Raw genomic sequence first — 12,117 nt, forward strand, 5'->3', positions numbered from 1 at the left:
AAGAAAGAGAGAGAATAATAGTAAAATAATAGAAGGAGCTTGTTAAATTGTAGGGTCAGGGTCGTCAGGGTTGTTAACTACTTAAAAGCACTTCTCTCTCTGTCTCTCCCCTCCAACTCCCTATACACAGAGTCAGTGAGACTGAGATGAGAGGCCGTGTAGTGTAGGTTTCTGAACACTATTTGCTATTTTTGCTGTTTCTAGTTTTCCTTCTTGCAACACTGCAAAACAAGTCCTTTCTCTTCCACCAGCTGTCTGTCATTTTTTTTGCTATAATAATTTTTATTTCCACAGCCAATTGTTTTTCCCTCTTTTCAAGGCCATTATAAGATGACTTTGTAACAGTTCGATGTAACCATTAGCATTTGTGACAAGAAAGGAAATGAAGGCATGGCAAACAATGGTGCTATATATGTAACAGAAAGCCCAAATGCCTTCAGCTGCTTCTCCTCTGCTCCCTCCTTTTCCTCTTCTTCTCCCTCTTGTTCAATGGGAATGGTTTATGCAGATATGGGCTCCCTTTCACTTAGTTCCAACTATGGCCTTGTTTCATCTGTTTCTTCTCAGGAGAGTAGCTATATCTCAAAGCTTTCTGAAGTGGAAAATGGGAGGGGGTTTTGGGGTTTTCCTCCTATGGGGAACTGCAACAACAGAAGCTCTGAGGACTACCACCACAACACTGACATTGGTGACGGTAAGGGCTCAGATTGCAGCAGTGATCACGAGAGTGGGGAAAATAATCAGACTTGTATGAATGATCAGAAAGCCAACCTAATAAACCATGAGAAGTACCCTAATGAGAATGTGGTGATTGGTGGGAAGGAAACAGAAAGTGGGCAGTCAAAACATTGTGCCAGAGGGCATTGGAGGCCTGCAGAAGATTCCAAGCTCAAGGAACTTGTCGCTCTTTATGGCCCTCAGAATTGGAACCTCATAGCAGAGAAGTTGGAAGGAAGATCAGGTAAGAAGTGAGAATTTTTTAGTCCTTTGTCCATAGGTATGTTTTCTGTTCCATTTTTTTCTCATCTCTTTTGCTTTTTCGTGTTTATTCTGATCTTTAACACATCTCTCTTTGTGTTTGTCTATGTTCAAAAGGTAAGAGCTGTAGACTAAGATGGTTTAACCAGTTGGACCCAAGGATCAACAGAAGAGCTTTTACTGAAGAAGAAGAAGATAGACTAATGCAGGCTCATAGAGTATATGGAAACAAATGGGCCATGATAGCTAGGCTCTTTCCTGGAAGAACTGATAATGCTGTCAAGAACCATTGGCATGTTATAATGGCCAGGAAGTACAGAGAACAATCCAGTGCTTACAGGAGGAGGAAGCTCAGTCAAACTGTTTACAGAAGAATGGAGGAAGATCCAAGCTTCAATGTCTCAAGGAGTACAGAGCCTCCATCTTACTGTACTCTCAATCTCCCCCCAAATGGAGGTCTCAGCAATAGCACTTTATCTCCTTTCCCATATGGAACAAGCTACAATGGTGTTGTTGGTTGTGGGGTTGACTATTATGGCTCAAATGGCTCACCCAACATGACCAGTGCGGAAGAAGAAACAATCCCAAGCAAAAAAGTCAGTCCTTTCGAATTCTTCCCTGGTATGTCATTCAGGATCCCTCATTTCCTTTCTCACGATTCTTTCTGTTCGTGCATCTTTGGTTTTTGTGCTGTTTCTTTATTGGCTCGCCGTTTTACAAGTTTGCCTCATTGTCTTGTTCTTTGTTGATCCGGGGCCTCAACCTTCTATTTTCCATTGAATAATGCAACCCTTTTTAATTGGTCACCTTTCTAGTGCCTAAAACTCTCTCTCTCGCACAAACACACAATAAGTTACAATACTTTCTCTGGCTGTGTTTTGCAGGTACCAAGAGCAATGTGGGGGTGATGGGGATGGTGAGCCAGAGCAGATCTTGGGATAGTTCAAGTGATATTGAGGGTCATTTATGTAACCTGCATCCTCACCATCAACCATACATGATGGCAATGCAACAGGCAAACTACCACAACCTTCTTCACAGTTACTCAGATTCATCAATACCAGCATCACCACGTCAAGTTTCAGCCGGCAAACCCTCACCATCAGCTGCTGCTGCTGCAGATGAGGACAGAGTTGGTGGCAGCCACCATGAGACCCTTCCACCACCATTCATTGATTTTCTTGGGGTAGGAGCCACATGAAGTTTAGAAGCCAAGAAAAGCTGAAAATGGTTTTTCACTTAATCATCAGAAAAGGGGCTCAATGTGGTTGTGGTCCAAGAAAACTATGAAGCCATTCGAGGTAAAAGAGAAAGGATTGGTGTTTAAGTTCTCGCTGACATTGAAGAATCTGCATCAGTCCCTTTAAGTCATATCCCACCATCTTTTTCTATGTACCCCCCAAACTCTCACATGAGACCCTTGCCAAAAGGTGAAACAAATAAATTAGATTATTGTCACAAATTGACATGTCACATTTGTTCTCTCTCTCTCTCTCTCCCCATATTTTCCTATGGTTTCATGTTAGGAATTCCATGGACCTCAAGAAAATGAAGATCGAATTAACTTAAGTTTTTTGTGTTTTCAAATCTTGTATTTGTTTTTTTAAAAAAATAATTAGGAAAAGGAGTACTTAGAATAAAATGGGGATGATGATGAAATGATGAGGCAAACGAAGACAAGAACAGAGGAATTGAAACTGTTTGGAACATCCTTTTCCCACGGGGACTGTGAAACTGAGGCACAAATTCTGCAACTGAACACCAATCAAGCATATGTATATATATCTCCCAATGCATTCATGATGGAAACTGTTAAACATGCTTTCCCCATCAGCAGAATCTTACTGGGAGAGAATTCATGCAATGCAATGCACATGGGCTTTAGCCGTTTGGAACTGTCTTAAATACTACTTACTATTTTGTGGGATAAGAGTCCACAACTTCTCAAGCATATTTGCTTATTTTTCTGCTGCTGAAACAAGCAACATGATGTGATAATCCAATCCACACTCAAAGCAGTCCCTATTCACAAGTCAAGGGGTGTATATAATTAATCCAATACCGTATTAACTGGTTTCACTGTACAACATAATTACACGTGAGATTCGGTATGGAAGTTTTTTTGGCCGATATCTGTTGCCCAAAACAGGAAATATTGAGTGGTCCACACTCCACTAATTGTTTGAATTTGACTTGAAAACTCATCCACCTCTGTTAAAGTACAGACTCGAGGTTGATAGAGGAACGCTGACTAGTCTTTGGGCCTTCATACAAGATTTCCATCTCAAGACTGTTCCTTTTCATTGAGGCTACTGTTTACTTGAGCCTGTCTTGGGCTTATTTGGGCTCCTCATCAAACAATTTCGAAAGCTCTTATGTACTAAACCAACCTTCTTTCGATAAGGATTTAAATTTGGTAAATTTCTTTGTCCGCCGATAAAGAGTTACACCTGGTATATGTAAGTCTTCTATATTTTAATTTAAGGACTGTTTGGGCCTAAAAATTGACACACCCAAAAAGAGGCCCAGAATAAGGCTACAAAAATCAAAGCAGTTGGTCTTGAAACAGGAAGATGGAAGCCCAAAAATCCGAAGAGCCCAGCCCAAAGCTTATCAAAGCGAACAAAACTAACAGGTCTCACAGGCCCGTTGTGATAAAGGGGAGCCAGAAGCAGAAACAAACCCACGTGACATATCTGGATAAAGGAAAGTCAACAATGGCAATCATAGAAGAAGTGATTGAAAAGTTTATGTCATCAAGTCGAAAACCTGAAAAATCGAAGATCAAAATCCTCTTACATATATATATATATATATATATAGAGATTTTTTCTTCTATTCTACAGAGAAGGTAATTCTCCCAAAGAGATAAGCAAGCTACAATCTCGAGAGAAGGATAAGCGGGAAAGCAGGAGTCAGAAAAAAATCAAACTAACCATCACGGATGAAATCTCACAAAGGGCAGTTAAAATTGGGAAAAACGATTAGGTTCTTTTTCAAGAAAAACAGGGAAGTGATTGCCTATTTAAGAGCCTATCTGCCAAACTGATGAAATCATGTTTTCTTTCTTTCCATTAAAAAAGAAAAAAAGGGGGGATATATCTTTTGAAAAGATTTGCCGCCCATTATTAAATAGAATTTCCTTACTCCAGAAAAACATTTTACTATAAATACAAGAAGGAGTGAACAGGGCAAAGGACACAAAAAAATTCAACACCCAATCAAACAAAATCTTACACAAGAAAACCATCAGTCAAATAGACAACTCAAAAATCAACCAAAAAGCCCACTTGAATTTCAAGTGAAACCAGCTTCAGATCAGAATTCCCAAGGCGCAGACTTAAGAAATAAGTCATTTAAAATGAGATTTCTCTCGTTACAAATTTGGTTCAGCAAAAAACCAAGACAGGTAGAGCTTGAGCTTTCCCCAAACATGGAAAACCTCAACAAAATTCACAGTGCAATCTCTAGCCCACTAAAGCCCTAAAAGTCACGCCTGCGTGCGATCGAGGAAACCGCATTCTGCCCACTCAAAAGCTTCACAAAAGCTTGAGGTACATTGAAGCTCTGCCAGGATCAACCTTTGGTATCGATTTATAGTTGAAGCTTAGCAGTCAAATTTGTCAACGGTCCAGTCCAGCCAGTGCATGTCCAAATCCGGCCGGATCGAACCTTCCATCCCGACAGAAATGGAGTTCCAACTGTCTCTTCATCTCTCTCTAGCATGAGTATTTATTGTTGTAGTTTTGTAAAAGGTAGTTCTGCCTAAAAACAGTTTAAATTCCATCAACCATTTTGGCCAAAACAACCTCTTTATACTGAGATAAATTATTAAAGTCCTCACCAATCTGAGGCAAGAAAAGAACTTACTTGGGAGATATTCCTCACCCAAATTCACAATCGCTTGTTTGCAGAAATCAGTAACTTGGGGCGCAAGTTATCCATTCCAAACTAAGTCTGCTAGAATTTTTATTACTAGCAGTGGCACGCTCGCACACCAAAGAAAGCTGACTTGTTGACCAGTCTATGGTTCTCAAGGCAGTGGGGAACTTTGCCTTTCCATCATAGGAGTAAACGTGAACGGGTGAACAAGGACAATTAGATAAAAACAAATGCGAAGCGGGTGGTGGTGTGTTGGCTGTTATAACCAATTTCAGGTTGAACTCATATACTTAGAGCTCATTTCGTGACGTTCCTTCGAATAGTTTTTGAAAAATGAATTTGTATTTTCAAGATATGAGAATGCATCAAACAGCTTTTGAAAACATTTAAACATACAAGGTTTATATATGTGAATTAGCTAAAACCTTTAAAAATGCATTAGCTTATCCCTCATTTAAATTAAAATTCCAAAAACACAACTTCTATTAATTGTAAGATGAATTAGAAGCCAACATAGTCCATCAAACAACACTTAAAGCAAAGAGTTATAATTATACAACACATAAATAAAGGAGAAACCTTCGAAAACATTGTAACTAATTAAGGGACAAGCTGCTAAAATATGAATATGGTTTGAATGTATTAGGTTTAGTTTTATTCTTCTCCATAAGGAGGTATATATGGAAGTTTACATAAGGGTCTTACAAGGAATTAGATACAGTAAAAAATTAGGAAAGTATCTCCTAATTGTACAATGATTTATCACTTATATAAAAAATAGGAAAGTAAATCCCTTAATTAATCAAGGAAGTAAATCTCCTTGATTAATTAGGAGACTCACGTCAACACAAGCCATGAAATGTAAGATGAACTAGAAGCTAACATAGTCCATGAAAGGGTGGCACAACCCAAATAGCTCTTTGAGAATTGGTGCATAGAGGGTAAGGTTGTGTGATAGTTCCGTCCTCCAAGTTGAAGATACCCATATGCATATCATATCTTTGGTCACCATTGAATGTAGGATAACCTGATATGTAATCATCAGTGTAATATATGGAATTTGACTAGCATCCAAGAAACTTTGAAGCTAAAACAGAGATTGAATCATTGTCGCCCACAAACAGAACCGCGTCTCCAATGCTTTTCAACTCAACCTTGTGCCTAATAGATCCATCTTCATCGTCGAACACCCACTTGTAAACCTCAAAGCCCGTAGTACGCCTATTATTATGCTTAAAAAAACCGTCCGTTAGCGCATAAATTCTTAGGATATGCAACAAGTCTCCCTTAGTTGATTCCACAAGATATGCATGAAAACCATAATCTTGGAATGGCTCTGGATGTGTGAGTAGCTTTAGCGGTGAAGAGTTTTTAATATCACTGCTACAAACACCAAATGACCAAATCGCTCCAAGTTGTCTAACTGCGTATACTGATTTTTATAGAATATAACATCACCATATAAACATCCATCCTTGAGGTAAGTCCAAGAGCTTTGGCCTGCCTTGATGAAAACCAACCGGAACCAGCCATAGTAAAGTGCTACAACCACATAATTCTCAGGATTAAGAGTGGGATGATGTTGGAGAATTAAACCAAATATGCATCATTATTGCATTCAAGAAGTTTCAATATGCTATTATGTTGAGTCTTTTTTTATTCTCTGATTTAATAAGTTCATGTATTAATGAATTGAATAAATTGTCAGCTACATGAATTAGTGGGTTGATGAAGAGTCTAAGATATGAGAGTGGGTTAATCGGTTATGATAAGAGAAGTTTTTAAATAGGTCCTTTATCATTGTTATTTTGTGTGCTAAATTGTAATGAAAGAGCCTATTCTTCTAAGAAACTAGTGTCCATTTGTTTTATTTTATTTATCTTTCTCCTATAGATGAGTGGACAAGATAACCTTACGAACATAATGCTCGTAGTAGGAGCCTTCATTTTCTCTGACACAACCTATAAGGGAGGGAGAAGAATGGGCTTTGCTTTAGTGAAAGGGTTACTGAGTGCTATGATCAGACATTGGTATGTTGTTGGATCTACTGTGGCCAACCAACCATGGCTAAAACCATACCTCCTTTTACTAAAAGGCACTTGCAATTCAATATTGTTGTGGATTATTCCTTCAGAAATGTTGTACAACACCTTTCCTCGGTTGTGGATTATACCTCCTCGTTGTTTGGGATCAAGAGCATGGGGAAAGTTGTTTATTGCGCCACCGCTACGTTGCATGATTATAGAGTTTGGACATAGAACGCCATTGCTTGCAAACGCAGCAAAACGAACATGGTCAATGGGTTCTAATAACTTATCGAGAATAAAAAGACGAGCATTGGAAGACTTGCCCATCCCCCACTGCTGAAGCTGACAGCTGGGGTCCTACGACAAGGTTTCTTGTTAGAGTTAAAACTGGAGATGACTATAACTTTGAAACAGAAACAAAAGGCAGAACAGAGAACAAAAGAACAAGGAAAGAATTGATGATGAGAAGTGGCCTCTATATACTAATAATTGAAAACAAATTGTTTAAGAATAGGTAAACAATTAGGGCCGGTTAGTAATCCAATTTTATAAACTCAAAAACAGATTTTAAGTTCAAAGTCCAAAAAACCCTATTTGGTAGGCCCATTTTAAAAAACTCAAACAAAAAAAAATAAATAAAAAAAACCTCATTATTTTAAAAAAGAAGAAGTTAAGTTATACAGTTATATATATATATATATATATATCTCTCTCATCTAGGGATGGCAAAAATTCTTGTCAAGTCCCCAACCCTAATGGGGGAGATTTCGAGGAAAAATCAGGAATGGGTATGGGATTCCCAGAATTTTAGAAATCCCCGATTGGTTTCGGGACGGGGATGGTATTTTATCCCCATCCTCGAACTCGTCATGATAGATGGTGGCTCTATGAAGCAAACGACAAGATGGTTAGGATGGTGGGGAAAGAGGAAAAGAAGAAGGGCTATCTTAAGGAAAAAAATCGAGGATTTGAGGAGGGTTTGGGAGTGTAGGGGCCTTTTTCTTCGGGCAGCTACAAATGGGCTAGGCTGCCGTAAGGAGCAAACTGATGAAATTATCCCATGTGCCTGAGTTCAGAAATCAAGCCCCAAGAATGCTTCGAAAAGAAAGTAGGGCCTTAGGAAACACCTTGGTTACCTTCACCAACAAAAATAACAACAGCTTATAGATGAATTCTTAGTGCTTAAATGTATAATCTTAGCTTGACATGAGAGGCTTATGGTATGGGAGCAAAGTTGTCATGAGTTTAGCCTTAAAGGGAAAGAGCTGTGAGTTTCTATGAAAAACAAGAGTTCTAAGGAAAAGTAGGAAAAGATTATCAGAGGTTTTGGCTGAGAAGATGAGAGAGACTAGGCAATGAGCGACTTAAGTGTTTTTTTGGTAGCTCGACAGAGGTTCTGTTAAGTATCGAGCGATCTGCCAAGGAGAAAAACAAGGGGGAGAAGGTTGAACTGAGCATGAAATTGTTGGGTTTTAGAGTAAGAGAGGAAGCTTGCTCTCTGGATGTGGTTGTTCCTTTGTTGGGTAGAAGATGCCTTATTTATAGCCGCTGGAAGCTATTCTTTTCCAAGAAACCCTAATGGTTTCTATCCAATTTAGCCAAGCTTTTCCCTTTCTTTCTTCTCTCCTCCCTTGACTTTCCCAATCTTAGTGAAATTCCCTTTGCCCATTTGCACAAAATCAGGGATTTTTGGGTGCTCAAGGCCCTTTCCCGCAGCTGTCTCAGTGGGAGACTCCTATTCTCAGCTATTTCCATTTTTCTTTCCTTCATCCTTCCATGACTAGATCTGATGAAGGAAAGAAAATGGGTATACATGCTGGTTCGAAGGGTGCCTCTCCTCCTGGCATCCTGCGCGCTAAAATCCTTTAGTCATTCGGATGTTTTTTGCTTGAAACTTGTTCTTCCCCATATGCTGGAGCCTCCTAGCAGCTCTGCGCAAGTGGACCTCCAAGCTTCCTTCGTGGCTTTTATTTTTCAGCCAAGTGTTGAGGCTTTTGCAGGTCTTTATTTTAGTTACATGGGCTTTCTAGGACAATGGGTTGGTTTATCAAATAAATGGGCTAACCTCACCAAGTGTTGGCCTATTTTGTTGAGGTGTTGGGCTAATTTGGTTAAGTTGATGAGCTATTTTGGTTGAGGTAATGGATTATTTTCTCATTTGTGCATACATGCCCACATGTTTGGGCCTAAGAAATGAGCTTGAGTTCCGAGACTCCCAAGCAACCCGGAACCTACATTTCTTGGCCCATCAATCGGCCTCATGACAACTTATTACCATACATACCACAATCCACTCAAGCAAGCCCTGGACATTTGAGTGGCTTAGGCCCACTTAGGCTTGTAGCATGGTTGAGGTAGGAAATAATGATTTCCCGCTTGGCATGACATGCTTTTTATCATGATACTTGATGGGGTAATTAGCATGGGCTCGTAGAGCTAGTGTATTTTATGATATTTATCTCAATCCTTAACATGACGGATTATTTATTTGGCATGGCTCGTGGACTGTGACTCGTGCATGGTATACTCTAGTGTGCTCTAAATTGGGTCTTTTCTTAATAAGACATTGCGCTGGGCTGGAAATTCATTTGGGCTGAACCATGGATTTTTTGGGCCTCAACATGAAAAAAGCTCCCCGATGGGGATAGGGATTCCCCGAAAATTATTATCCTAGATGGGGGCGGGGTCGGGGATGGTATTGCCTCTCTCTCTCTCTCTCTCTCTCTCTCTCTCTCTCGTATGGCACCCAATTGGGTTCGTCTTTGCCAACCAATATCCACCGAAGCTAGTTCAAGTGGTGTCGGGGAGTTGTTCCACACCACCAAAATTGATAGGGTTTATGCCTCACATCTTTTTTCTTTTCTTTTGTTAATTTCAATTTGGGGATTAAGGTTCCTGAGTTTTTGATTTTTGATTTATTTTTATTTTTAGATCTTAAAAATAGTTTGGAGTTAAATACCAAACAAGTTTTTAGATCTTAAAATCACAATTTCAAAACTCATGTTTTTAAAAAAGAATCATAATTTTTTAGTTTACTTTTTAGAGTAGGATACCAAACATGGCCTTCTTTTCCAACGACAACAAGAAAATAATAAGATGAATATCTAAAATTCCAATAAATATTCTTTTTTATTTGTTTATAATGAAATAGAAAAGTTACTATAGATCCAAATTCTTATTGAGGAGTTGGATTTAGTCCTCGGATTTGGTGAGTTTGATCCAAGTCCTTTGACTTTTGTGCCACATAGAATTACATTTGTTGAGGCCCAAAAATCCAGGGTTGAGCCCAAATAAATTCTCGGCCCAACGCAATGCCTTATGAAGAAAAGACCCGATTTGGAGCATGCGAAAGTTCGTCATTCACGCTCGCACGAGTCATAATTCACGTGCCATATCAAATAAATATGCAATCTATCATGCTAAGAGTTGAAATAAGCATTGGCTTTATAAGCCCAAGCTAATTATTGTTGAGGCCCAAAAATCCAAGGTTGGGCTCAAATAAATTCTCGGCCCAACGCAATGCCTTATTAAGAAAAAGACCCGATTCGGAGCATGCATAATTCGTCATGTATGCTTTCACGAGCCACGACCATGTGCCATGCCAAATAAATATGCAATTTATCACGCTAAGAATTAAAATGAGCCTATAAAAGGCATTGGCTCTACAAGCTCATGCTAATTATTTCATCAAACATTATGTCTCTTTTCACATACTATAAAATTCAAGCACACCAATTGACATGCCATGCCAAGCAGGAAATCATTATTTCACACATAGCTACGCTACAAGGTTAAGTGGGCCTAAGCCACGCAAATGACTGGGCCTTGCTTGAGTGGGTTGTGGTATGGATGGTAACGAGCTTTCATGGGGCCTATTGATGAGCCAAGAAATAGAAGTTTTGGGCTGTTTGGGAGCCCCAAAACTCAAGCCCATTTCTTGAGCCCAAACACATGGGTTAGCATGAGATATGGGAGAACATAACCCGATGCCTTAGAAAAAAATACAATAGTTGCTTAGGAAACCCTAAGTTAATTAGAGCACCCAAATACCTCGCTAAAGGAAAACTACTTCCAGCAGATTGACAAAATCAAGCTAACTAGTCGCTGTAGAATAGAGTACCACTGACACAAAACTTTGGGAAAAGCCCAGTCCAATGCTTTACTAAATATCCCTATTTTAATTTAATTAAGGGAAAATATTAATTTACTGGGTTAAGGGTGATTTTGGTCACTTTCTTATCCGGGAAGATTTTGGGACCGTGAAGGTGTCTTGAGCGAAACCGTATGACAGAGTCGATCAAAACAGAACCGTAAATATTCGCAGATTTTTACGCTCTAACGAAAGCCAAACCTTGAGAAATTCGTATGACCCGAACCACGAGGGATACTCGTGATTTTGGAGGTTTGGATCAAAAGTTTGGAACCGAATTTGAAACCTAGGTTTTGGCCGAATTTGAAATTCCGCCACTTGCCGTTGCCGTTGAATTGGACGTTGCCGTAGTTGAAAAAGTTGCTCCATTCTTCGAGTAGTATCTAGGATTGGAAGGGTGAACTAGATTAGCTTCGCATGGGCAGGTTTTTCAAAAGGTTGTCCAGGGAAGAAATTTCGGATATCGTTTGACTATCGAACGGATTTCGGAGCCTCTAGGTACTCTTAGAAACCTGTAGGAATTCGCGGATCGTGAATTGGAGCCCGGATGTTCTTCAATAATTTGCGCGATCACCGTGCGATTGGGAAGCGAAAATCCTTGGATGTTCCTTTGGACGTGAGCCCCGGGAACTTGGGGATTTAAGTATTTCCTTTCGTGAATTTCTTTGTATCCTTACCCATGGGCGCGATGGTGACTTTGATTTAATAAGTCTTTGGTTGATGGGTTTATATATCTTGGCTATATATTTTGAGTATAGACATATATATTTGAGTACGATGATTATGTTGATATGGATTTTGGGATGGCTATCTATATTGTCTAATAGAGTATGAGTTGAGATTGTGGAAAGATAGGAGTTTAATGGATGGTTGTGAGATGTATGAGTATGGTAGGTGAGTACCATTCCCTAGTTACTAGGCTTCCCACACGGAAAGGCCATGAGGGTCTCACACGGCGTTAGCGAAACGGTCGAGATGGGAGAAGGTATAGCTTGATGAAATTAGGGATTCTTTGTGCCTGTGATAAAAGGGAGTGTTCTTCTTCTACTCTAGCTTATATATATATTTATTTATATATGG

General features: G+C 39.4%; 1 protein-coding gene and 1 pseudogene across 1 annotated transcript; one reads left to right on the forward strand and one right to left on the reverse strand.

Annotated features, from left to right (window-relative positions):
- On the forward strand, window positions 1–2,453 carry LOC103321566 (uncharacterized). The gene is made up of 3 exons (XM_016791543.2): window positions 1–961; window positions 1,096–1,599; window positions 1,863–2,453. The coding sequence occupies exons 1-3, from the start codon at window positions 391–393 to the stop codon at window positions 2,177–2,179; spliced, it is 1,392 nt and encodes a 463-aa protein (XP_016647029.2). The 5' UTR covers window positions 1–390; the 3' UTR covers window positions 2,180–2,453.
- Window positions 2,454–5,738: 3,285 nt separating this feature from the next.
- Window positions 5,739–11,718, reverse strand: LOC103321682 (putative F-box protein At3g25750; annotated as a pseudogene).
- Between the last annotated feature and the right edge of the window lie 399 nt (window positions 11,719–12,117).

Source organism: Prunus mume, linkage group LG2 (assembly GCF_029339155.1).
Source record: "Prunus mume cultivar Tortuosa linkage group LG2, ASM2933915v1, whole genome shotgun sequence".
Taxonomy (NCBI): Eukaryota; Viridiplantae; Streptophyta; class Magnoliopsida; order Rosales; family Rosaceae; genus Prunus; species Prunus mume.

What these genes read in the sequence shown, in the direction of transcription:
- LOC103321566 (XM_016791543.2), top strand. Translation starts at nt 391, where the DNA reads ATGGCAAACAATGGTGCTATATATGTAACAGAAAGCCCAAATGCCTTC. An exon ending in GAAGTTGGAAGGAAGATCAG is followed by an intron (nt 962 to 1,095) that starts GTAAGAAGTGAG and finishes TATGTTCAAAAG; the next exon opens with GTAAGAGCTGTAGACTAAGA. An exon ending in TCCTTTCGAATTCTTCCCTG is followed by an intron (nt 1,600 to 1,862) that starts GTATGTCATTCA and finishes TGTGTTTTGCAG; the next exon opens with GTACCAAGAGCAATGTGGGG.